Source organism: Euleptes europaea, chromosome 10, assembly GCF_029931775.1.
Source record: "Euleptes europaea isolate rEulEur1 chromosome 10, rEulEur1.hap1, whole genome shotgun sequence".
NCBI lineage: Eukaryota > Metazoa > Chordata > Lepidosauria > Squamata > Sphaerodactylidae > Euleptes > Euleptes europaea.
The window spans coordinates 54,256,834-54,284,538 of NC_079321.1; the positions used below are offsets into that span (position 1 = coordinate 54,256,834).

Consider the following 27,705-nt stretch of genomic DNA (forward strand, 5'->3'; position numbering starts at 1 on the left):
GAGTAAACCTACAGAAGTCAATTGACTACTACTTCAAAGACCAATAAATGCACACTATATGTAACAATCTTACAGCATTTCAAATAAAATAGGATATAAAAACTGATCAAAATTAAAATCAGATTACCGCATAGTAATTTGACAATTATCTCTTTCCTATAACCAAAACAGCCATCAGGTTTCTTCACTTTTGAAATCCAGTAGTTTAAACACAACTTTATCTGCATCCTTGCTTTTTAATTATTTACTACGTACTTTAATCTCTGCAACGCAAAATTTGGCAACCTGTCTTGTGGTCGAAATAAAATAAAAATTCAATCACTCAATCAACTGCTACTTCATATGCAAGCATTCATATAATTATGGCTCTGTAACCTTTCAGTGTTCTCTCTTTCCTAATGCCCATTGACTTTCAATCAACTGTGGAGCAGATCTTCAAAGTATTGCACTGCTGCAAGCCCTACTGAAGTGAACAACGGATTAACTGGAATCCTATGACCGTCACAGCCTGAGGTTACCACGTACTTAAGGCTGCACTTATACAAATAACATGCATTCTCTCTCTGTGCCAAACAGCAGCAATAAATTAGTACAGTTGACTTCATAACGCTATTTTCTCCCCTGTTAGCATCTGTGCAAATAGAACAGAAAAGGGTGGTCTTGATTCAGGCCCAGGGAGGGGAGCCTCAAATAAATCTTTATTACTGTTTTCCTTTGTTTATGTGGCCTCTGTATACCACATTGTGGGATAGGAAGAAGTTCTGTTTAAATAATAGAGCAATACTGACCAAACTGAAAAGCAAATCTAAGGAAGTGGATTTCTTATTTTGAATCCAGTTTCATCCTGATCACTCGCCTCCTCCCCTGAGCATCTAACCAGTCTGTCCATCCCACTAAGCAATAGACTATGAAATCGGACATGACCGATTGATCACTAAGCATTGATTCACGTGAAAACTAATGGAACGTAAAAAAAAAGAAGAATCCTGAGCTCTAGGAAAAGGCTGTTTACTCATTTTGCAAAAATAAAACTCATTTACCAATTGGTTCAGCAAGAAAGTCTAACACATTTGGATCCAAATGAAATTAGTGCTGGCATTACAAAGCAATGAATTATGCGAGGAGCCTTAGGGAATGGCTTGGTAGGAAACCACTGATGGAAATTATTGCCCGATAATTCTGGCTAGAGGCTCTGTCCTGTTACCAGCCAGTCAATCAACCTCAGCCTGCGTACTTTGGACTCGTTGATTCTCGCACTCACAGAACTATGAAGTATATTCACCATGTCGATGGAATAATATCTTGGAGTTGGCTGTACAAAAATTAAAAGAGAAGCTAACAGTTAAGGATGGGCTACATATTATTAATTTGCCAAGCTTGATCTGTTTATAATGTTCCAGCGAGAGAATTACCATTAAGGTAAGCAGCAGAACTACATCTGACTTCATTTCTAAGTGAAATCTATGCTAGTGATAATGTTTTATTACAAATCTAGTTTAAAAAAAATAGCTGCTGCAATGTTGGTATAACTTCCCCTTGTTTGAAAACATTTGCAATCTTATTTTCTTAATCTTCCCTTTTCTTGATGTTTTATTTGGGATATAATACTTATTTTAGGTCTTACAATCTACCGTAAAGATGTTTTGTTGAGTCCCATTTATTTCAATTAATCTTATTTCCACATAATTTTGTCCCAGTTAGCTGCCTTATCTAGAAACAAGCGATGTAGAAATGCATGCATTGCTTGGCAGTTGTGTGATTGAAAAATGCTGGCCTGCTTGATAGGTATACAGAACCTCCATGAACATGAGCAGTATACCTTTGAGTATCCAAGGCTGGAAACAGATAGCAGGTGATGGCTGTCATTTTATTCTTGTGGTGTTGAACTTTGGTTTAGTTAACTACTTTATTGTGGTGTTGAACTTTGGTTTAGTTCACCTATATTTCACTTTTGCTTTTATATATAAGCTGTGTAATTTCCCCCACTAAACTCATATAAATTTCCTTGAAATTATATACTAAGATAGCTAAAGGTAAAAACTTGCCGTACATTGTTGTAAATCCTGTGATGACAGAACTACAGGAAATCCATTACTATTCTATTTCTGAAAATTTCCAGAAATTATGAATGCTGAGATTTCCCACCTCTATATTATTTTCCCATGTTGGGATTCTGCACAGCTCAAACATAGGAAGTGTCTCAACATCAGCAGCAGAAACACTTTCAGCTGCAGGGTTGTTTAAAATCCTGGTAGTCTACCCAGCATGAATGGCAGAATGGCTCCGTAATCTTAATTCTGCGGGGTGCTTCAAAGGAAATAGGGAGCACGATTTTGTGCTTATCTTTGCATTTGCCAGAGGATAAGAAGTGTTTGAGTCCCTAGAACCCAAGTTAGTCTGAATACGGCCCCAATATCCATTGATCCACATTTCAGATTTTGTTGTTTTACATTGCAATGGAGGTTTAAAAGCAGTGTGAGAGCACACCCTCGGGGCTTTCTTCTGTGAATCTCAACATGATATTCAATACTCTGGTATTGAATACCAGTACACAGCCTGAAACAAAAAAACAATTAAAAACCTAGTAAAATTTCCAAACAAATCATACTGCTGCAGGATCATCAATCACCCGAAAATGTAACAGTTTCAGTGAACAGAGGCCTCATTTGCAAGACCTGGCAGAATAAAAATTATTTTTTTCTCTGATAGGTAGGGTTGCCAACCGCCAGGTACTAGCTGGAGATCTCCTGCTATTACCACTGATCTCCAGCCAACAGAAATCAGTTCCCCTGGAGAAAATGTTCACTTTGGCAATTGGACTCCATGGCATTGAAGTCCCTCTCCTCCCCAAACCCTGCCCTCCTTAGGCTCCACCCCAAAAACCTCCCACCGGTGGTGAAGAGGGACCTGGCAACCCTACTGATAGGTCACGTGTCATGACCTATGGAAAAAGGCATTCCACAATAGTGGGATAACCACTGAGATGGCAGGGCATTCTAACCTCTGGTTACTGGTTACTACATGAAGCTTCCTCTTTGGTATATCTTTAGAACAGCACAGAGACCTGGATTTGGGGGAACCTCTTTAAACAGGCTTAACACACTTTTGAATTCCCAGGCACAGCTGGATTGTTTCTTCCAGCTACATTTAGGAAAAAAATGTCTGGAAGATTCCTTCAGATTATGCTGCCCCTGTTGTAAACTCCTGTAATGATGGGCTTTCTTTCTTTTAATCAGTAGAAGATATGCCACAGAGAAATGTAAATATTTTTTTGTACACAAAGCAGCTGTCACACTTGAATTCCCATAAAACTGTGTCACACAGTGATCATTCATCCCTTAACATTATGTTGCAATTTTATTTCAGAGATGAACCCATGACTATGGGGGACTGGAATTTGCTGGGCAGCATCCTAGAAGAAGTACACATCCATTCCACCATAGTGGGCAAAATTTGGCTCACGATCCTTTTCATATTCCGGATGTTGGTCCTGGGTGTAGCAGCTGAAGATGTCTGGGACGATGAGCAGGCAGAGTTTATTTGCAACACGGAGCAACCTGGCTGCAGCAACATCTGTTACGACAAAGCTTTCCCCATCTCTCTTATCCGATATTGGGTGCTACAGGTCATCTTTGTCTCTTCCCCTTCTCTAGTTTACATGGGTCATGCACTTTACAGACTCCGGGCTCTGGAGAAAGAGCGGCAACGGAAGAAAGTCCAGCTCAGAGCCCAGTTAGAGGAACTGGAGCCTATTTTAGAAGAACACAGGAGAATAGAGAAAGAGCTGAGGAAGTTAGAAGAACAAAAGAAAGTGAACAAGGCACCCCTGCAAGGGGCTTTGCTACGGACCTATATCCTGCATATCCTGACCCGGTCAGTATTAGAAGTAGGCTTTATAATAGGTCAATATGTTTTATATGGGTTTAAAATGTATCCACTTTATAAATGCACTCGCCCACCCTGCCCCAACACTGTGGATTGTTTTGTATCCAGACCAACGGAGAAGACAGTCTTCATGGTTTTCATGAACAGTATTGCGGCAGTTTCTTTGTTCCTGAATGTCCTGGAGATTGTCCATTTGGGGGTTAAGAAGATAAAAAATACTCTTTGTGGGAAACCTAAGAAGGAGCTTGTTGCTGCTGACGAGGAGGCCAACCTTTCCAATTCCAAGAAAAATTCAGTGGCGCAGCAGGTTTGCATTATGGCTAATTCATCCCCCCATGGCAGCTTTAAATTTATGCCCGAGCAGCAGGTTGGTCTGCCACTGTACATGCCTATGGAAGAAGGATACACGCTCACTGAACAGAACCAGAACCCAGTGAATATGGACATGGAGGAACACTGGTGCAGCAACCAGAGGAGCAGGTCAAATCAGAACCAGGGCCAGCTGCATCACCTCTATAGACATCTGGAACACCCGAACGAGTGGGATCAGCACCAGAGACAGTCCCACAGGCACCTCCCAAACGTCATGGGCCCGCGACATGATGATTATCAGCATCAGAATGCTTCTTCCAGCAGCGAGGACGCTCAGAAGCCATCACTACAGGGCACTAACAGCTACCGAAAGAATGAACAATATGCTCTGGAGCAGTCCAAGAACCCTCAGCAGTCTACCAAGGTTTCCATTAGCTCCAGTCATGTGGAGAGCCCTCAAGCTATTCTTCGGAAACCCAGTCGAGTGGTCAGCTGTAAGGACTTGGGAGAGGATCGTTGCGACTCTCCGGACAGTGGGCTTTATCAGAACAACCGCAAATCTAGCTTTCTGTCCAGGGTGTTATCAGAGAGCCAGCTGGACACCGACTCAGAGACGTCGGACTCGAAGAACGGCTCTGGCTCAGAAGCGAAACGAAGAGATGACAGCAGCCCTTCCATCACCCCACCGCCTCCTTCTGTAATGGGACGCAGAATGTCAATGGCAAGTAGAGCAAAGCGGCATTCCTTCTATAACCTGCTAGTGTGAGTTATTGCTCCTTAGCATAAACCTTAGCTCAGACCACTATTGGGTTTTACAGCGTAGCCTGGAATTATACTGAGATCTAGTAGATATAGTCTTTGCAGGTTTTGCTGCTATGTTGGCAGCCATAAGTCTGAAGAGATAAGACCGAGAAAAATATTTTAGATTTAAACAAAGACCATTTAGGATACTTTCATGGCAGGAGGAATCTTTGAGAAATATAATTGTTTCAGCTAAAGGAGTCATTTTTAAACAAAGCCAAACACATTTAGGCACCATGGATTTCATGGATATGTTATTTTACAGGGAAAAATAGGAAGAGGGGAAAAAGCTGATCTCCTCTCTTCCAATTCTCACCTTTTATCACTGCAATTGCATTTTCTGGGCTCACATGAATGGCAGAGATGAGCTGGTCACAGAGACAAGATGGAGGGGAAAGAGAAAAGCCAGCTATATGTACAGAATTTGAAGAAAAGGTGTGCGACTATAATGTTGGTCTTATAAGGAGGAAAAGGGTTACTATAATTAGCTCTATATGTGGTTAGAGCTACATAAGTATGTAGGGTTGCCAGATGGTGGGAGGACTGGGAGAGGGGCACAACATCTCAGGAAAATTAATAAAATAAACACAGCTTCATGTACTCACCAGAAGTTGATACAGGAATTGACAAAGATGTATACTTGTCACTTCCAATTTCAATTTCCAGTGAGTATATGAGGCTGTGTCCTTTCCCCACCATTACTGCTTGGAGCGGCAGTGGGCAACAGGACCTGGGGTGGGGTGCTTGGCAGCCCTAGAAGTATGGGAAGTTTAAAGTAGTGAGCATGTGGTAAATTATGTGATTTCATCCGCAGCAAGTATTTTTACCAGAAGGCTACTCTGAGGAGAGGTTTGTGATTGGTGGGCTGTCCCTAGGGTTGCCAGGTCCCTCTTTGCAACTGACGGGATTTTTTTTGGGCAGAGCCTAAGGAGGGAGGGCTTTGGAGAGGCAGACTTCAATGCAATTGAGTCCAATTGCTAAAGCAGCCATTTTCTCCAGGTGAACTGATCGCCATTGGCTGGAGATCAGTTGTAATAGCAGGAGATCTCCAGCTAATACCTGGTGGTTGGAAACCTTAGCTGTCCCATGCCAACTGGACTGCTTGCTAGTCCCATCCAAATTCTTTCTGAGGTGTTTGATCAGTACTGCCAGTTGTACGTCCCAACCCTAAGTGAAGAAATAATTTTAAAACTCTAGATATCTAGACAGAGTTGGCTGCATTTAAAAAATGCCATTAAGGTCATTTTGGATAATGACAACCACACATACACACTTTCTCCAAAACCAGCAAAAATGACATTGCTGAACCAATGAAGAAAAGTTTGATTTCTAATTATAATGTTGGTTAATCAAACTAGCACTATCAATGTAAATAATGCTTACAAAGTGCAAGAGGACAGGAGCTTGCCCCAAGAAGCTTATAAACCAAAATCTGACATAAGGAAAACAACTTGGAAAGGAAGGGAGGTGCAGATCGGGGACGAACAGGGGAAAATATTATGTTTCCGCTTCGTTTTAGTAGGTTATGGTATATGGCCAAAAGCCTCAAGGGAAAAGGGATTTAAAGGTAATGAGTGAGGTATCTTCTGTCTTGCTGTTTGCTTGACATCTTCCTTTTGTAAAACTGTATGTTATGAATACGGACCTTGGGGTCACAGTTGTGGTGTGTGATGGAAACAAGTAGGTTCCACTTTGGCCCACTGAAATCATATACACATTCAACAACCTTGCAAGTACATATGGGTATAGATAATAACACTCCTGACTTAAGCAACTTCTTATAAATTATTTATAACTTGTAATTCATTATGCCATGCTTGAGCTGTGGTGGACCTACATTTTTGGGGCCCTGAAGCTTGAACTGTTATGGGGCCCTCTTTGAAACCAGCAACAATAGGACAACATCCAGCAAGGTCCAAAGGGCCTTGCTGCCCAAATGAGGCCCAAATGGAGGAGAACAGGGTGGTGGGGTGGAGTCCTTGAAAATGGGCCATACACTGATGAAATAAAACTAGAGAACTATTAAGCCGTGCACCAACAAAGGATTCGAGGATCCAGCTGCCAAAATGCAGGCTGTGAATAGAGCCTGGTGAGCTCAGTGAACTCTTACAGCTGGGGGTTCGAGCGCTGCAAGCCCTCGAGAAATTTTTTGAAATTTGACCAGTTACAAGGACATTTTCAGGCCATATGAAATGGGTATTAGAGCATATTCTAAAGTCAACATTAAGTACTTCAACCCATTGACTTATGATTCTATCGCTAAAATACTCCATTGATTTTGTTGAGAAATTCACTTATTAAAAAACGTTGCTTCAGGGGGCCCCTCCGGGATTAGGGGCCCTGAAGCTTAAGTTTCATTAGCTTCACAGTAGATCCACCTCTGTGCTTGAGTTAACCATTAGAAGCTGTGCAAACTGTAAGTCTAAATGATGCGTTTAAATTCAGAAATAGGTTGGAAATGGTACACATAGTTTGGTTGTCTACCCTTTCAAATAGTAGTGTTTCTAGAAGACTTCCAATAAGATTAATATGCAGCAGCTTTAAAACAATAACACTTGACTAAAGCTAAACAATTTTATGTCCTATTGATTTTTCTGTGACAGACTTTAATGAACTCTTCCATTGACATAAATGGGGTTTAACTGTGGCTATATCGGGTCTATATAGTCACAAGATGCACAGCTCTCTGAATAATATTTACCAACAAATAAGCAAATATGATTAAGGAGTTCACAAAAGAGCTGACACCATCTTGGAAAACAGGGAAGCCCTATGGTTTAGGTTAACCATAGTACAGTTAGTGCCAAGGAGTAGAATAATCTGTTCTCATAAACCGCATACAGGGATGGATGTACTGTGGGTCTCATATAATATTGGCCCTTATTAGACTCTTAAATCTGTGGGAAACAATGGTTTGATTCATTTTCAGGCAAGAAGGAAATACATATTTGTACCACTTACAGTTTTGTTTTTAGCTGCACTGAAGAGCATTGCTTTTCATGTAAGAAATATCCAAGAATGGCTATGCAACAGGTCTCCCCTTTTATTTGAATTGCAGAGACTTGCAATTTAGCAGCCTAGTTTGCTGTATTTCCTTACACAGCAGCACTAGCGCTGCTGCAACGGAAGAAGGACTGTTGCATGGAGAAAGTGGCAGAGCTAGGCTGGCTCGGCCCTGCTACTTAGGAATTCCTTCATTCTCTTCATAACTACCGTATTTTTTGCTCTATAAGACACACCTGACCATAAGACGCACCTAGTTTTTAAAGGAGGAAAAAGAAGAAAAAATTTTTTTTTAAAGACCCGCTGGGTCTTTAAGAAAATATATTTCTCTTCTTTTTCCTCCTTTTTCCTTCTCTTTTCCCACCACCCCCCTTCCCGGGACTCCTGGGAAGGGGGGCGGTGGTGGTTTAAACTGCTCGGCAGCGCAGAGCAGTTTAACCTCTGCACACACACACCCCGTGCTTCCCGACCAACAGCTGAGAGGTTATTATGGCCAGGGCTGGGTGGAGGGATTACTGCTCTCCACTTCCAGTTTCCTAGTCCTGCTCTGTGGAGCGTGCGCACAGCAGGGCTAGGAGGAAGGCTCCAGCCTCCCTTTCCAAGCTGCAAGCCCGATTGGGACCAGTCAGGCTTGCAGCCTGGAAAGGGAGGCTGAAGCCTTCAAAGCCCCACTGTGTGCACGCGCTGAGAGATCAGAGTGTGTGCACAGCGGGGCTTGGGGGAAGGCTCCAGCCTCCCTTTCCAGGCTGCAAGCCCGATTGGGACCAGTCAGGCAAGCCCGATCAGGAGGGGCGGTGGGTCTTTAAACTGCTCCTCCGCACCCCCCCTTCCCGGTCCCGAGGCTCAGCTGAGCCTTGGACCAGGAAGCAGGGGGAGGTTAAACTGCTCTGCACTGCCTGGGCAGGCAGCACAGAGCAGTTTAAAGACCCACCGCCCGCCCCCGCCCCGCGCTTCCTGTTCCGTGGACCCGCCCAACAGCTGAGCCTCGGGACCGGGAAGCGGGGGGCGGGAGAGGTTAAACTGCTCTGCCCTGCACTGGGTGGCTGGGAGGGACCTCCCGGCCCCAGCTGGCGGCATCCCAGCTGGCACCCGGGGCGGCCGGCGCTGCATTCGCTCCATAAGACGCACTGACATTTCCCCTCACTTTTGAGGAGGAAAAAAGTGTGTCTTATAGAGCGAAAAATACGGTACCTCTCATGGCTAACAAATGGACCTACACATTATAAAGGAAGTACTGACTTTAGAGTACAAACAGAATAACTAGAAACATAGTCTCCGATTCCACTGAGACTGAAAATACATTATTAGTTTCTTCTCTAAGCCAACTTAGCTTCGCTCTCTCCCTTCTCTCTTAGAATGTGCTACTAGAACTATCATCTATCATGAAAAAATAACGCCGGTTTGGCAGCAATGTCAAAACAAAGCAAAGATCCCTCCTTCACCACTACCACAGTACAATCTTCAACACGAAGAGCACTTCTCTCCCCTTCCTGCTAAACCTTAACAGGTATACAACTCAAGGTGGACCATTATGTATCCAGGATTTGCAGCAATGTCTCTTGATTCAAAAAGTCTGGCTTCCGAGTGCAACATGTGTTAACTAGGGGGAGCTAGTGTGCATGCGCAGCCGCCACAAAAACACTTCCTGTAACCGAGAGATGACTGTGGGGAGTTTATTTTGATTTGTAGGTCTGCCATGTTGCTATCCTGTAAAGGGCTGATACACCCTTTCGAGAATATGTTACGATACATCTGTAATGATGGGTTTGTCAAACAAGACTGCTTTCTGAAAGGCTCTCTTCCTGGCCCACCTCCGCACATCCTGGGAGTCAATGAATAAAAGATGCAAAATGCATGCAGGGGCTTTATGATTCAATTATGTATGTTTGACAAATAATAATAATAATAAAAATTCACCTCCGGAATATGCAGCTGCCCTACCCAATCCTTGTCACACTGAATCCTGGGTTGTTTCCAAATCGGTGATTTTCTGAGCTAGTCTGGTTGCTGATGTGATTCGGTGTGAAATTGCCCTTGCAGAGGAGATTCCATACAGCCCAGCTCTCCATTTTTAGAGGTGGTTTTCCTTTTACATAACCATAAAAAACCCTCCATGTTATAGCAGACACTTCCAATTATCCCATCCATACAAGGCAGGCTGAGCTGTGTGTGATTCTCTTTGGGGTTTTTTTTTATGAGAGTAATGTTGGGTAGGAATAACACAGTACCTTTTAAAAAATCCTTGTATTTGCAAAGCCTCTAATGATTCATAGAATAATAGAGTTGGAAGGGACCATCAGGATCACCTAGTCCAACCCCCTGCAAAATGCAGGAAATTCACAACTACCCCCACACACACATCCAGTGACCTCCTACTACTCCATACCCAGAAGATGGCCAAGATGCCCTCCCTCCCATGAACTGCCCAAGGTCATAGAATCAGCATTGCTGACAGATGGCCATCTAGCCTCTGCTTAAAAGCCTCCAGGGAAGGAGCACTTACCACCTCTTGAGGAAGTCTGCTCCACTGAAGAACCGCTCTCACTGTTAGAAAGTTCTTCCTAATGTCTAGATGGAAACTCTTTTGATTTAATTTCAACCCATTGGTTCTGGTCTGACTTTCTGGGGCAACAGAAAACAACTCGGCCCCATCCTCCATATGACAGCCCTTCAAGTACTTGAAGATGGTTATACGGCCTTGAGTTCTACCACGTTGGTCTGCCCGAGAAGCACCACATCACATCATGTCCTACCGATTCACACTTGGCTGATGTGGGTGCCCCAGCGTGACAAGGAGGCATCTGTAGTGAATTTAACTTCTAGAAGAGGGGGATGCAACTGAATCCCAACTAGGCAGTTTGCACCTACAGTCCACTAGTGGCGTGAATGTACCACCTGTCTTGTGATGCTTAACCCCTTTGTCTGATGGTGACAAAGGGGCTGAAATTTCTGACAAACCATAATTGCAGGAGACAATTTTTACATTAGTATGTTGGACTGAAAGTGTAATTTGCATGGAAATATGCCTATAGCAGATCTAGCTTTACAAACCTTACGCCTGAATGTAACAGAGAAAGAACGTCGGGGACCAATAACACGCTGCACTTTTTTTTATTAATGGAAACTTGTTCAGGCCTCTCAGGTCAAGGATAGGCCTCACTCTCCCCACTTCTTTTTGATCATAAAGTATCTGGAGTGTTTCCCGTTGCATCATGATATTATTGTGGGATGCGGTCTGTGGTTTTGAACTTCTCGGCCACTGCTCTCCACTTGTTTTATTTATTGTAATTATTAATTTTAGAATGGCTATTTATTGACGTTTTGTTAGCTCCGTATGTATGGTTTTATTACCTGATAAAATTATTATATTTTATTGTTATTAGCCGCCCTGAGCCCGGCTTTAACCGGGGATTGAGAACGGGGTAGAAAGTAGTTAAGTAATTAAATAAACACAGGATTCGGAAAGCCCCCGGGCCGGATGCTATCCCCCCTGAAGTAACACAGAATTCTGATCTTTGGCCGACCCTGCCACAATTGCTTTTCTTCCCCTGAAGAGCTTGGTGACCTATTCAAGGAGTTCCAGGGGAGGGAAAGGTTGGAAGACAGGGGTGAGTAGGTTGGAAGAGAGGCAAACCCTATGGCATATCCATTTGTCATGATGCTGAGCACCCGCTGATCTTGGGAGACGTCCTGCTAAGTGAGTTGGCGGTGGCTCTGTTCCTCTGTTGTTTGATGAACTGCAGCTGTCAAAAAGCCTGCCTTGCAGATTGGAGTCATTTGAGTGGCTGGGGTCTAGCTTTGCCTCTCAGAGTAGGGAACCATCTCCTCCGTTGGAAAGTGAGTTTGACTGGCAGGGAAGCCTGTTGGAATAGGAGGGGTGAGGCAACCGGTGACCTCTTCCTCTGAATGCAGAGTTGTATGGTCTGTAATAGGGGCTATGCTTAGGAGCAGAAGAGGATCCCGCCTCAAGTCTTAGCAGTGAACTTGCCCTTTCTTATTTTGTTGAGCACCTCATTGGTGTTGGCACTGAAGAGCTTCATGCCTTCAAAGGATAGGCCTTTGTTCTTCACTGAGGCATAAAAAGAATTTATTGTGGTTGTGTGTGTGTGTCATTTTTGACCCACAGGATCCACATTTTTTGAAGAGCACTTGTTTGCATAATTTTTCTAGGCGCTATGCTTTCTGGAGATAGAGGGCTGAGGCAATTTTTGGGGGGCAGTTTGTGCTGGTCGAAGAAGAGATGGAACTTCTAACAAGAAACCTCTCTCAGCAGCGGCTAGGAAAGAATGGGGTGCCCTCAGGTGATTTTTAGCTTAAAAAATCTGTCCGCAGCAGGCCTACGTGTGTGCAGTTCCCTTGTGTGACTGCGGAGGTACCACAACAATGAATCGACGGGAATCTAGCAGGATCCACAATGGATTCAATGCAGCAAAGCATTTCACTTGGATTTCAGCTTCCACTTAAAGGTGCTGTTAGACCACAGCCAAATGGGGATGGGGCCGTTTAGGGCTAAAAGCTTACTTGGCATGTTATCCAGGCACTCCTTCCTAGTAGGCTTAATTACTCTCCTCTTTCATTATCACAAACTGCCCAGTCCTTAGGAGAAATGTTTCTTTATGTGCAGCTACCCAGGAAGAGGCCATTTATGTCTAAGGAAGCCACTTGCTGCCTAAAGACTCTGTGCCTGAATAGCTACCACAACAGGAGTTGCTTTTCCCAGCCACAGAAATAGTTTCACCCACTGAATTTGAAAGTCATGCGGCTAAGAAAAGGCAGAAGCGGTAAATACCTTCCACAAATGGTCAAGATTTGAAAACTGGCTATATCTTTCGTATTCCTAGTAGACAAACAAAAAGCAGCTGTGGAAATACACAAACGGTATCAATTAATGACTGCACTTCTTCCAGCTTTACAAAAAAAAAAAAAGGGAAAAAATCAAGCACAACTAACAAGGGAAAAACTAAATCACCACGTATTTCAACTCGGTGAATGTTAAGAAGTGGTGAACTGCATGTGCGAATACACACACCACAGGCCAAAGAACAAAACCGTCATACGTTTCCCAGGTTACCTCAGTTGCAGGGCCTTGCAACCGAAGCAGCCCCACTTATTTGACTACAGTGAGTGATGGATATGAACGTGTCAGCCCATAAAAATGTAGCGAAGCAATTCAGGTGGTACTGCGCCTTGTTCTGCGCATTTTTCATCTCTTGTGCAAGTGAAAGTGTGGATAAGGACAACACATGCATTGGGGCACTGACATTAAAATTTCCAGACTATTCACAGTGTTGTAGTTAGGTACAGCGCAACTACATCTAATACAAGATCTGTTACCTCAGCCAGATTTCAAGGTATTATACAGCAACATTAACTTCAGAAGCAGAAGATCTACAATACATAATGATATGTCTTTATTTCATCAACAGAAATGGTGTCTAGACAAAATTCAGTTAACACTATCAATTCAAATGAATGGAAAGGGTTTTTTTTTTTGCACGATACTGTATTTACAATGAGTAAATGAAGTCTTAAATTTATTAGTTCATAGCAATGCTGTTTTTCCAAAAAGGTAAAAATTCTTAGTAACAAGGAATAAGCATCAACAGCCATTTCATTTGTACAATAAAAATCACAAGAAACCACAGTCACCTAGAAAAAAAATAGACAAGCTGAATAACTAGTACAATAAAATGATGCATTGAATTAAGTTACATTAATCGCATAGAATCTGTGTAAAAAGTATATAGAAAAACACCTGATGCAACTTGTTACAGTCATTGACCAGTTATGAGAGGTACAGAGGATTATACAGGTAGATATGTGTGAAAACTGTCCATACTGTTTGACCTGTGGAGGAAGAGAAGAGGGGCTGAATCCCCTTGCATACACTGATAAAAACCCTGTTTTGAATATGGCCTCTGAAGTTTGTAAGGCATATAGTAGAGGTGCTCTTGTATCCCACTGGTTCTGGAACAAACTCTTGGGGTGTGTGTGGTCTCCACCCTTGAAATCAAAAGTTGACCCTCAAATTGAATAGCAAAAGTCAAGCATCCAACAGTCTTCAAAATGTTTAGTATAGTTTCTACTGATTGATGGGATCCAGATACTCCAGTCCTATTGCAAGTAGTAAATACCAGTTTCTGAATCATGCACAATTATTTTTGGACACTGTAAATACAGAAGCACTCATTTTCAATGCAACAGAATGGGTGGAAGAAACCCAGATTTTCAGGTTGACACCCACATCATGTGAACTAACCTGTTAAGACAAAAGCACTCTGAGAAATCTTAGGCTGAGTTTCTGATTCCCAAGGCTTTCAAGACATAAAAGGGATCACTAACTATAGAAGCATTTTCAAATTCTGAGCAGTGACAGCAGTCAATTTCTGACCTAAACAATTTACAGTTTCTTCAGTTTCTAAGGCTGCAGTCCCATCCACACTTAAATAAACCCCAAATTCAGTGGGATTTACTTTTGAGTAAACTCCAATAGGATTAGATTGTATATATTTCTTATCAATTGCTACACTGCATAGGTGACTAAACTTGTATGTAAACTGGACCTCTGCAAAAGGGTTGATGTTGCAGTAAAGTTAATAAGGCATGGGATAATAATGGTATTTGTCTACTTTTAAATTTGAGAGGAAATGTGAACAATTAATCCCCACCAGAAAAGTGGTTTTCATCACAAAGATGTAGAACCATATGAGCGCTATAATTTAAAACAAACACATATCACTAGTTTGAATTTGATAAACATAATATTGGTGGAGTGTAGGAAACTACTGTAGTTCTTTTACACTGCAAGTAATGATACTTTAACTTACAGAGAAAATTATAATAATTTATTAGTAGCAGTCTACAATCCACCAGCCTACAGATTTTTAATATACATAAAGTTGTTTGAATGGACTGAATATATGGACATGTACAACTCTATTCTGCAGCATCACTTGATGCCTGAGTCATAGAATAATTCAAATATTATAAATATACACAGTATAAACAAGCAAAATTATGCACACTGATTTTTGTTCTGTAGATAGAAATTAGCTTCCACATTTTAGCAAGGTTTCCCTTAGGCTATATCTAGAACCCCACCCATCTCTTCTAAATGTAACTTTAAAAGGTGCACTTTTTAAAGATGTCATTTAAATAAAGGACAAAAACATCAAATATGATTAGTTTGGTAAAAACTGACTGTTGGGACTCATTCGTTTGAGCTGAATTGACTGGAACTTAAAGTTTCATAGGCTTATGGGGTCTGTCTGAGCTTAAGGTATGCTCTACCTTCTAAACGTACATGTATGACTTTTAAAAAGCACACATACATTTGGGTTAGAGGGTATCAGTGAAAAAATGCTTCTGGAATGAGATTACCGTACATGTCTCTTAACGCCTCAACAATTCTCCTATTCTGATTCTAGCATATTCATTTTTTTAAATTCCAACACGGAAGTTGTCAGAATGGTTCTCTATATTCCATCTAGCACAAAACTTCTTTTTTCTTTATGAAATTTTAGAAAAACAGGTTTCACGAGGGCAGCTTTTTTCATCAAAGCGATGAACTGATGGAGTGACTACACTCGTCAGTCACCACACTGTTCTGAAAGTAATGGATGCCCTATTAGGGGATGTGATGCAATGCAGTGTGGCCACAGCTGCCAATCAGGGAACAGAATTTTCCTCCTCCCACTTCTTGCTCCCAGAGGTAAGTGGACCCTTGGGAACAGCATCTCACATGACCAGAATACCAGTTGTGCAAGCAGATCAAGGCATAGGATCCAACTTTGCAACTATAAAAGGTTCAGATTTTTAAAACTAACTGCCTATGTAAATAGGCTTCCCAAGTTTCAGCGGAAGCTTTTGAAATTACAAAACTGGCAATGAGTTAAATGTAATTTGTTAGCCCCTGACATTCTAAGCAGAATGGGTTTCTCTAAGTTTGTCTAGCTCCCATTCTCCCTTTTAAAAAGATAGCAGATGGAATACTAATCACAGTGGTTTGTTTTTCCAATTATATCTTTTTTTTAAGCTTCCTTGGGAACAAAAATACATGGATTAGATTTAAAAAATTAGTGCATTTTTAAAAGCAGCATATATCCTTAGAAAGACATTGAATAATTTAATTGTACAATATATAAAATAATAATTTTATCCTGCAGCATCAAATGCTGACGCCTGAGTCATCATACGTTAGGTCTGGGATATAAATATTGACTTGGTAACTTCATTGATTCTTTAATTTTTTAACTAGCTATTTGTTCCAGAATCAGGTTGCAATGAACTTCGGTTGTATTCAAGGCACCCCCAAGATAACACAGAGAAACAAATATATTACATAGTGTAGTATTCACCTGACAAGAGCAGAAGAAGCCTAAATGAAATGAGGTTTCTTGGTAATACAAAATATAGCAAAGGCAAATAATAAAAAAGGAGTAGTAGTTGCAGATGGGACAGGGCTAAATGCAAACTTATCCTATATTCTGTCTGTGTCAGTGCAAAAGCAGCTCCTGTCCAGCAAAAATTCCAAAACAAGTCAAAACCATCAATTCCTTCATGAATTATGACCCACAATCCATGAAAGAAAGTAATATCTTCCCCTCTTGCATTGCTAAACAATGCAGACGTCGTTTTTAGTTGAGAATAGAGTTTTGGTCAGTTATTTTATTCCCTCTCTAGCCCAATGTAATTCAAATATACCAGTTTTATGTCCAGATCTGAAACTAATTCTCCTAAATGTCTCCCTGGAAGTTAACTCAAGAGCCACATGTGGTTTCAAAGAACCATACACAGTCCGAGGAAGAAGATATACAAGTCAGCCACTTCTAAATGGTGAACAACCAAACTCAAAACATCCTAAACGGTTTCAAACAATAGACTTATTTGAGCAGTGGTTTTAAAAAAATTAAAATAGTTTCCATTAAAACAAAACAAAACACAAACAGAAAGAAACAGTAGAGAGAGGCCCAGCACCATTGATAGAGCCAGGTCAGTACAATAGCTGTAGAACAATATGTTCTGTTGATTACATTTGAACCATTGTAATGAGGTCAAAAGTACCAGTTGCACATGAGTTGGTTATGATGGTAAATCTTCATGTCAGAAAGCTAGTTCAGACTTGGTTGAATACCCATAAAAACCACAACTAGCTATCAGAGGTCACTTAAAATAAAAAAGGCAACAGAAAAAATACATCTGAAAAAAATACTGTCAGCTGAATAACAACAAAAAAATCCAAAATGACAAATCCTGGCTATGAATCTATAATGCAATTCACGTGTAGCTTTAAAATTCTAGCTTCCATCACTGTCTCTCACAGAAGTAGGATCTCTTTGCAAATCACAGAAGTGCTCTGCAACGTCAACTGATTACAAAACAACCCTCCCCCCATATCCTCACCCCTGTCCCCACAAAAGAGCTTCTGTTTCCTGCATGAAATGGTTGCAGGCTTCCAATATAATTAAATAGCTATGCTTTCAAAGGAAGTCAAGGACTTCTTATCCTGGTGCCAAACATTATCCTATAACTTGTACTAGCATCCATATGACATATATAAATATACAAATAGTTAAGAGATAGGTTTTTGTTTTTATTTTTTACAGAAATGGTTAATACTTAAATAATATATATATAATATATATTTTTAAATATAGCATCTTCAACCTACAGACAACCCCCCTCCCACCTAGTAAGTAAACGTGGCACATGCACTGTATACACCCCTCCTGGTCTGCAGGAAGGCGGCCGGACTAGCAAACTGTCTCCATAAACTGAAAGTTAAAGAAAACACAACAAAGAGAAGGAGCTCGATTCCTTCGCTAGAAAAACATGATGCAGGCTGACTGAGCGCCACATCGTTTAGTGTAAACATTAGCACGAAGGTACACATTACCTTAGTTAAGAGGAACAGCTTGGTTTGAGCTACCATTAGATCTGCAGTGAAGGTGAATAGTACCAATTTGTAAACCATGGGTGACATCAAAAAATATTCCTCAAAGTACCCAGGCACGATTAAGACAGGGAAGTCAAAAATCACTTAAAAATTTACAATCCACCAGGATGTCCACCTGCACAAGTCTTTTCCGAAATAAATAGGAGTTGCGCAAAAGCATTTCTCTTGTGCAATTCTTATTCATTTCAGTACGTGCAGGGAAAAGTCCTGATGCATTGTGCCTGCCCCTAGAAGATTTTTTTGCTCACGTTATGTCTGAATAAAGGATGTCTTCCGCAGTCATTAAGAGAGTCAGTTTTGTGAACTTTCTTAAATAAAAATTCAATATGCTTGAAATTACTTCTCCAATGATCTATGAGACAGAAGCTGGTCTGTACCAAAGACAATAACTGTGAACTGAGGCAACCTTGCAGCATGACTCATGGAATTCTCTCTCCCTGTTGAAATACATTGTTTAAACGCTTACAAATCTTTATGATCGTCCTAATCCTGGAAGGTACACCATTTCTTATACTTAAAGGGCCTGAATAAGATGGAGTTGATGCCAGTCTAAATGGGAAGCAAAGTGAGTAAAATGCTGCAAGGAATACCTATGTAAAATAGTATTAACTGGATTTATAGACTGAGGCCAGTGGAGCTGTTCACATGGATTTACAGTGCTAGTACTACCTGAATAAGTAAGAACTGCATAAGGAAGCCTAACTGAAACTTTCACTAGGGACTATGGAATTGCATTCATCGATGTAAATGCACTTAGCCTTGAGCTATAGTTCTCAACATCAATGACATACACTGGCCACCCAATAATTTTTATGGTATCTTATTGAATATTGAAACGTGCTCAACAAATATCAATCCCTCTTTTTTATTTTTTTTTATTTTTTAAAAAGCAGCTATTTTTAATTTGGTTTGGGAAACTAAAAAACAAAATTAAAAAAAGAATACAGAAAATACCCAATCAACACTATTGGGTGAATTCCATATTTGGCAAGATTTTCCCTACATAGCCGTCTCCTGAGTGTTGTTTTTCTCCTTATTTTACATAAGAGGATAGTATATGAGTTATACTGAAGTCACAACTTCATTTATGAAAAGAGGTTCGATCCAAAACTCAGTGCAAGTGGCAGAGTTGACCATCGTTGTACAGTATCTGTGAGAAAATTTGAATTAAATCCATGTTGCTCAACTGGCACACACACACAAAAAGACAGCTGAGCCCCAAATGCCATCTATATTAAAAAATCTCGAATAAGCTTCCAACATTAAAACTATATAAATAAGTACAAACTGAATGATATTGCTGAACTGGGAACTGACAGCAGTGAGGGGGAAATATTTAAAACCATTACAAACCATTTCGATCATCAAGAACCAAAAAAAAAAAAAGAAAAGAAAAGAAAAAGAAGAAGGAATGTTGGAACTTGTTTGTACAATAAAAAAAAAAGGTTCCAGTTGTTTTTTTAATGAGAAAAACTGAGGCATGCAGGGATTTTTTTTTGCATATGGATATATATATTTTAATATACTATATATAGTATGTACAGTTTAGCTATAAAACTTTGATGTGTAAAGAAGCTGTCTTCAATGAAAAATTGAACATTCAGAGGAAATTCCTGAGTTAGGGTTTTGTGACATGGGCCACTGAGAAAAAAAGCTGCGTTTGGGTCCTCAGAGGTGTTCTGTCCATCCCTGTTGAATATTGAAATTAAAATACAATAACAACAACAACTATAGTAATAAAAAAGGACAGTGTTTCCACTGCTTTTGTTCCCCTGACTGAACAAGGGATAGCACCATAGTGAAGAAGATAATCAATCTCCTGCTTGTAGAGAGGAGGGAATACTTAAAAACAGTATTGCTGCTAAGACCACTGTAGTGTGCACCAAATATGTTCTTCCATCTAGACAACAAACCAATGTGGCCACTGGCTGACTGAAGAGGTGATGTAAAGGGTTATCAGCCACTAGGTGTACTCCTTCCTAGGCTGCTCATCTGTTGTACATTTATCAGTCATTTCCTGACAGAAGTCCACCGTCACCGTTTGGTTATTCTGCTCTAGAGGGAGCTCCTGCTCAGAGTAAGTACCTTGGTCAGCTCCGTCCAGTGCTCTTGTCGCAACGCACTTGTCAGAAATGTTGTTAGGTAGCCAGTGGGCTCCTAACTGCTGCGGGGGGCTTTGCTCTGAACAGCACTGCAAGCCTTCCCCGACACACTGGGATGTTACTACGTTTTGCTCCACTCTGGCTGGTGAAGAGTTGATACTGACTGCTGTTGGTAGATCCATAGGCCTGAGAATAGGGCAGTATCGGTGCAGATCTTGGATCTGTTCGGAGCTCTGCATATCCCTACACACTTCTTGGGAAAGACAGGAGAAATTATCTAACAGCTCTCCCATGCATGCCTTCAGCTGGTTCCTTTCTGACAGGAGTTTTTCCTTCTCACAAACCTGAAAGAAGGTAGGGAAAGGAGGCATTAACATCAGAGAAGTATGCTTCACACCTGTCTTCTAGAGCTCTATAACCAGAGAGAACCAAGCCAAACATGCCACAGAACGGGGTGGTAAAGTTCTGTAATGTTTCAGAGTACAGATAGAAGGAGTGACGGTTTCGAAAGCTCCCTCACATCAGAGAGGAAGGTTTAGTGTAGCTCTCTTCCCAATTCACGGCAATGCAGAGAGTGCATCATCGGTGGTAGAGGGAGGGACAACATTTCAAAACACGACCTGCACTTTAGACTGGGGCAGTCCAGTCCAGAATTCCACCGTGTGGCATTCTGTGAAACACGCAGAAGAGTGAGCTCTAAGAACTGGTTCTGAACTAAGCAGCAGGTGGGACAACTAAAATACAGGCACCCCAATTTCTTACTAATTCAAACACTCACGATGTGACTGGTTAACTGACCTGTTGGTGAGGCCCACAAGTTCTTAAAAACTCACTGATCTTGCACCGCCCATTGCTTCAAAGTTGTACTATGTACCATAGAGCAGAAGCAGGGAATCAAATGGCCGAGTCACCCGTGCTCTATTTACTCAGCTTATGCACATCTGCATCAGCTGTCAGAACTATTAAAGATCGTGACAAACGTTGGTGCAATATCATTAGCACTCCAGTTCCAGACTCCTCATCCGACTAATAAAATGCCACCCATCTACTGCACGCACAAGTTCAATAAACCCATTAAATTGCTTTTAGCTTGTATTTTATCACGTGTCAGAAAAAAGACAGAAAAATGCTGGAGCATATACAAGTATGGCTAGAACTGAAACATCAATGAATGTGGCATGGTTGCGGCTGAAGAAGCATTTCTCCATGGCTCCAAACTACAGATATATAATTTGCAATAAGCTCCCATGGAGCATCCCACTTCCTCCTCTCCCATTGGTGTGGGTTCCTGACATGCAATCTGGTCAGCCCATCCGTGAGCTAATTAGATCTTTTATGGCTGAAGCGTGGGAACCAGGTTAGCTGCAACTACAGAACCAGGTTAGCTGCAACTATGCCACATTTAGCCCATTCCTGAGCTGTCGGCGGCTGGGGACAGTGGGGAGAAGGGGCCGCCACGGCACCTCCAAAGCCGTTTCATGGCTGCTGAAAGACAAAAAAAAGGCCTTTTAGAGGCTTTTTTTGGGGTAAAATGGGGCTTTTCGCCCTATAGAGATCAGCGATGCTGCACCTGCTAAAAAGCAGTCGCAGCAACGCCGTTCTCCTCACCGGCATTCTGTGCTGAACGGGGGTAGGGAGCGGACTACAGGCAGCTCCGCCCCCGGCCCGGCCCACTGGCATGCCCCTTGGAACGCCAGTGTAGCCCTTTGCGCCGGTGGGATGTCGGCGGAAGGCCCAGGTGGCATTCCGGGGTGGCACTGCCACGGCAGTGCCGGGAGACCAGTGTCTGTAAGTAGCCCGGGCGCCAGTGTGTGGAGGGCCCAATGCCGGCGCAGCCCCTTCCTGTCCTGAGGACTTTCGTCCTCAGAAGTCAGGAATGCACTGTAAATGGCTGAATAATTATCTAGTAATGAATTGCGAGCAGTAACATATACAAATAGTCAAGTGGAATCACTGTGATCCTGATTGTTGCGAATGGTCATGTGACTGTAGAATTTTCTTTAGAAGTTTAAGAAGAATTTAGGCAGGCACTCGACTTCAGTTACAGGCTTTCGTTCTCCAAAACAGAGACACTAGCTTATAAGTTCTGTTGGATCCTCTCTACTCATGCAGTTCTGTGTCACCCAGAAAATGACAGGTAATTAATTAAATGTAAATTTCAATTCAATTCAATATTTGGGAGGGGGTGGAAGATTTCAGAATCTGAAAGAGGTCAGTAAGACTTTCAGATAATAGTGTTAACAACCTTATTAATATGACCTAATACATGACCTTACTAACGTTTATTCAAGAGAAATAAGTTGTGGCGGGTGGCTTTAGTTACCATCTGCAACTGTTTGCAAGATCAAGCATTCTGACAGTCAACCAGTATTGGGGAGTTCACAAAGCTGTGTACAATGGATTTTAATTTGTGTGAGTAGGTATTTGGATGAGGCAGGAGCTAGGCTGGTGGGCTTGATATCCTTATCTGAGACTGGGTGACTGTAAATCCTTCAGTTTCTTCCTCCTCTTCTATCTATCTAGTATATTTTTACCACAGAATTTCTCCAGGGAGGAATACATGGTTTCTCCTTCCCCATCTTACCTCCACAACCTTGAAAGGTAGGTTAGGCTTAAAGTGAGTGGCTCAAGATCACCTAGCGATCACCCAGCGATATCTCAGATCCTAGTCAAACACTCTGGTCACTACACTGCACTTCCTCTCTTTCTTCATTTTTTCCAGATCTTCTCTTATTTATTCTCACTTTTTGTACTGAGGATATATTCCCCCCCCCCTTCCTTGCTGCTAGGAGTGAAGCCAGAGAAATGGGAAGGAGAAATGTGAAAAGCGACAAAGGGATGGGTAGAAAAAGTCAAAGTCGAGAACTAGAAACTGGATAAGGAAGAAGTGCAGAAGGGGTCAGAAGTGAAGCAGAGGGGAAGCAAGTACATGCCAGGAAACACATTGTGGATTGCTGCTTCATTGCATTTGGTGGTTAGCTGACAAAGAACAGTCATTTCTTTGTGCATGCATGCCAGTGTTTCACTACACTCACCAACTTGCGGATTTCACATTCTAAATTCTGAATACAGTCCAGTTTTCTTTTGCGGCAGCGCTGAGCTGCAATCCGATTTTTACTGCGCCGCCGAACATCATGGATAAATTCCAATTGTTCTGAGGTTAATTTGTGCATCTTTATCATCATCTGGAAATCGTTCCTTGGAAGATCTGTGATTTGATCGACAGGAAATGGAAGTTTCACCTGAAAAACCCAACAGAAATCAAAAGGTAACTTGCTTTATTATCTAACAGGCTGCTGAGGACAGAACACTCTTAATCTGAACAACAGAAGATCAATAATTTCATTAGAATGCTGCAGTGATGAAAAAGACAAATTCAATGGTAGGATTGATAAAAAGGGGAATGCAAATAAATTTCCCAGTGGCATGATACCACATAGTCATGGAGCTTAATCACATTTAAACACCATGCATAATTCTATTTGTTTCATTTTTTTAAAGGATCACAATATAACTGGAAAAGGTACAGAAAAGAACAACTGAAATAATTAGCACACTACAGCTCCTAATCTAAAGAGGATCTACATGGATTTTTTTGTTCTGGATTTTCTGTAGGCCCACATTTCGGCTACAACTTTTTTTCTCCTCACCATGCTCTCCTTTACAGTTTTCAGAGGTATTCTGGTACGCTATTGCTAGAAACAGTATGCTCCGGTAAATGGATCTTGAGTTAAACCAGCAATGAAGTTTGCATGGTCTGATGTCATGCCAAGATCACCCTATTAGGATGTATGCTGCCCCAGCATCTTCTGTCTTTTTGGTTAGTGCACCCATGATGCCGATCTCTTATATCATGAAAGGGCTTCTTTGATTGTGTAAGTATACATGTTGACCAAAAGATGGCAGCAGATACTAATAGGCTAACCTATGCTTAACTGTGGCCAAAATAAAATAAAATATCTCCTCCTGCCAGGTTTTTGAGGAAAGACTCCTTTAATATTTGAATGTGGGGATATTTGAATGTGGGTTTTAATAACTTGGACATGTACCAATCACATATGTAACAAGACAGGACACTGATGTAAGGAGAGCTCTAGTAGCTGATACAAATCTTTTTGCTTGTCTTTAACGCAGAAAATTCAAGAGCACACGTATTTTGGCATTCACCACCATGCATTTTCTCTACACAAGACAGCATATGAGTAATTATTTTGTTATACTCCTTCTGCACTCTGACATCATGTTGATATATCTCACCAAACCGCAGACATGTGAACCGTGGAAAAGAAATTAATGGTATCTTTTCACACGTTCTGTGAGGCGGACTTCATCCTCATGTCTCGCCCGTGAAGCTATGGCCCAAAGATGGCAGCACATCAAAATTCATCAACCCCACAGGTCAGCTTGCTGTGGCATGTGCGAATAAGCTGCTAGAGACAACAGTGTTTGGCTTACATACACAGAGGCAGACCTTTGACATGATGATGTGGACTATTATGTTTACAGTCTAGTGAGTGATGATACGAAAATGTTTGATTTCCTTGACATACCCTTTGGACTACAAGCATAACACCCAGGTGGTGATTCTCTGAAGGCCTCCATGGGATTGCCATGGACCATACATGTAGCTGCCTTACACCTATTCACATCTTGGTCCACCCAGCTTAGCACTGGCTACTCTGACTGGGAGCAGAGCTCTGGAGTCTCAGGGAGAGATGGATCTTGACATCCTTTTAACTGGAAATGTCAGGGATTGACCATGAGCAAACCAGGGTCCTCTACTGAACCTGTATAAACTGCCCATGATGTCACTTGGTTTCACTCATAAGCATAAACTGAGGAAAGAGCTTTTGCACCTTATGTAGAAGAATGGTACCCTTCTTCCTGGCAGGGCTTTCACAGCTCCATGACAGGCATAAATTTAGGTCTCCCATCACTTAAATTTGTATGTGTGTGTAGGGTTGCCCGTCTTTATGGGACATTATTTACCAGGGAATGTTTTTTAAAAAAAATCTCCGTTCCATTAAAAGTTTCAGCAGCCCATTTCCACACATTAAGCCTCTACTAAAGCAACAGGACATTTTTCTCCAGGTCTGTTGGCTGTCCTGTTTTTGTCTATCATAAACCTGCTCACTGCACAGAAGCCATTTAAAAGTCATACCTTTGAGAAACACCATTGTTTCACAGGACCGTACAAGCTGGGTTCGTTTTCCCCTTTACTGCCTTGTCATACTGAATGTGGGTATGTTTTAACTTCTGCCATAAAAATACAAACCTATAATAAGAACTGATCTCGCTACTACTCATAAGATGGGCCCAATCATTCTGGGATAGGTTGTCTGTGAGCCGCTTCACAAATTGTCTTTTAAATCTGTACCCATATGCGGAATTGAAAGGACAGAAAGAGTGAAGGAACGATTTCCTTTCTTTTTTCTACCCTGTACTTTGGAAGATTTAGGAATAGGGAGGGAATAAGCTTTCACAGGCCTGTGTTCAATGCTGCTGGGAAGAAGGTTTTTTTTTCCCCTTCTTCCCCAACAGCATTGGGGTACATTTGTGCACCTTCTGGGGTTTCTGTAGCTTTCCTCTGACCTTTCTCAAACCTGCTTGGTTCTGAAGTTTGGGAAAGACTGCAGTAAAGCCAGGATGGCTGTTGCGTGGGGTGGGAAAGTTCATTTCCCAGATCCTATTATCAGACCCAACAAGAGATGGACTGACTCAATAAAGGAAGCCACAGCCCTCAATTTGCAAGATCTGAGCAAGGCTGTCAAAGAAAGGACATTTTGGAGGACACACACACACACACACACACACACACACACACACACACACACACACACACAATCAGCAAGTGCCATTTCCTTCCCTTACCACCAGGGGGCTTTAAAAAATCAGAACTTGCATATCTTTATATTGATATTATGGATGCCAGGCTCCAGTTGGGACCTGGGGATCCCCTGGAATTACAGCTCATTTCCAGACTATAGAGATCAGTTCCCCTGGAGAAAATGGATGCTTTGGAGGGTGGACTCTATGGCATTGTACCCCACTGTGGTCCCAGCATCCATCCCCAAATCTTCAGAAGTTTCCCAACCTGGATCTGGCAACCCTACCCCCATCCCTTGCCAGTGGCCCGGGGGGGACCTGGCAACCCTAATTGAATATACCATTATAATAATAGGTGTAACAGGTTCTGTGAATTAGCTTCCATTTTTAAAAGTCTCTAGCCCCTTTCATTGTAGAGATTCAAGAGGAAAGGCATATCTTTGCAACAAAAGGGGCTAGAAGCTTACTTTTTAAAAAAAATGAATGCTAGGAGTCCACAGAAAGAGTTACACCTATTGTTATAACAGTATATTGCTATAACAATATAAAATTGCTAATTAACCCCCCCCCTGAAAAAAGCCCCAGTGGCCCAGGGGAGGGGGAATGGCTGCTTCTGAGAACAGGGAAACTACCAGGAAACCTGCCATGGAGAAGTCCCATTGCCTCTGCACTGTATTAGCAGCCACACCGGCAACGGAGATAGCACACAACCCTGTTCCCTAAGATAATTCACAGTGGGTAGCCGTGTTAGTCTGTTTGCAGTAGTCAAAAAGGGCAAGAGTCCAGTAGCACCTTAAAGACTTAACAAAAATATTTTCTGGTAGGGTATGAGCTTTCGTGAGCCAGATCTTCAGATCTGAAGAAGTGAGCTGTGGCTCACGAAAGCTCATACCCTACCAGAAAATATTTTTGTTAGTCTTTAAGGTGCTACTGGACTCTTGCCCTTTTTGACTACTGTTCCCTAAGAGAAACCTTAAGATTTCAACCCAGAATACACAGCAATAACTGATGTAACTGAGTGGCGATCAAGGATGTAGATTGTTGGTACGAACCATTTATAGCATTCCAAAGCATTACAGTTTTAGTACCATCTTCCTTTCCCTCTCAACAAAAGCAGATAGTCCCAACAGAGCTGTTGCAATTACATTATTGACTTTAGATTGGCTACAGATCAGATCCTTGGCCGAGTGACTATTTTAGTGGAGCTATGTCCGTTTTTAGCATTAGGGAAAGTTAATTTTGTGTTTTGGAGAATCTGTCAAACATTAAAAGACCTTGAGATAAGGTGAGTGCACTCTACAGAGCATGTTTGAAAAAAAGTACACACACACAACTTTGATGAAATTGAATCTTGCAATCCATAAACAACTCGAAGTGAGATTTTCAAATCGAAAACAGCCTAGGCTTTGTGATTTCAGAGTGTGTTACAAGTAGCAAGCAACTGCCTCGAGAAAGCAGCTTTCATATTTAAACTGCACAATTAACAGCTGTGCATTTATTAGCTTCTAGGTGTTTGTATTTTTTATCTCAACTAACCTATGGCTATATTTTTTTTAAAAAAAATCACAACAAGAGTATCCTACTAGGAAAAACGCACTTCATAAATCCTCAAGTCTAGACAAGTACAACTGCCTCTCCACTTCTAATGTCATTGCTATTCACAGTAAACTGCGTTGTAGGTGACACATCCTAATGATAGATTGGTTAAGCTACCTCTGCGACAAATGAAAAAGTGTGAAATAAAACTCATTCGAAAACCAGGGATCCATCATTTTGGGCAGGAGCACGTATATGTGGCACAAAATGTGGTCACAGTTTTCT

At 41.6% G+C, this 27,705-nt stretch overlaps 2 protein-coding genes across 2 annotated transcripts in view; one reads left to right on the forward strand and one right to left on the reverse strand.

The window, feature by feature from the left end:
- The first annotated feature begins 3,382 nt into the window (after positions 1-3,382).
- GJA10 (gap junction protein alpha 10) lies at positions 3,383-9,482 on the forward strand. Its single transcript, XM_056856144.1, has 2 exons — positions 3,383-4,959; positions 9,357-9,482. The coding sequence occupies exons 1-2, from the start codon at positions 3,383-3,385 to the stop codon at positions 9,367-9,369; spliced, it is 1,590 nt and encodes a 529-aa protein (XP_056712122.1). The 3' UTR covers positions 9,370-9,482.
- Positions 9,483-19,404: 9,922 nt separating this feature from the next.
- The window catches only part of BACH2 (BTB domain and CNC homolog 2), a 128,085-nt gene continuing 119,784 nt past the window's right edge, over positions 19,405-27,705 (reverse strand). Inside the window, exons 5-6 of the mRNA XM_056856143.1 lie at positions 23,094-23,300; positions 19,405-20,402 (exon numbers count right to left, since the gene is read on the reverse strand). Of these exons, the coding sequence (XP_056712121.1) occupies positions 19,920-20,402; positions 23,094-23,300 (690 nt within the window). The 3' untranslated portion in view covers positions 19,405-19,919. The remainder of the gene's footprint in view (positions 20,403-23,093; positions 23,301-27,705) is intronic.

What these genes read in the sequence shown, in the direction of transcription:
- GJA10 (XM_056856144.1), top strand. Translation starts at nt 3,383, where the DNA reads ATGGGGGACTGGAATTTGCTGGGCAGCATCCTAGAAGAAGTACACATC.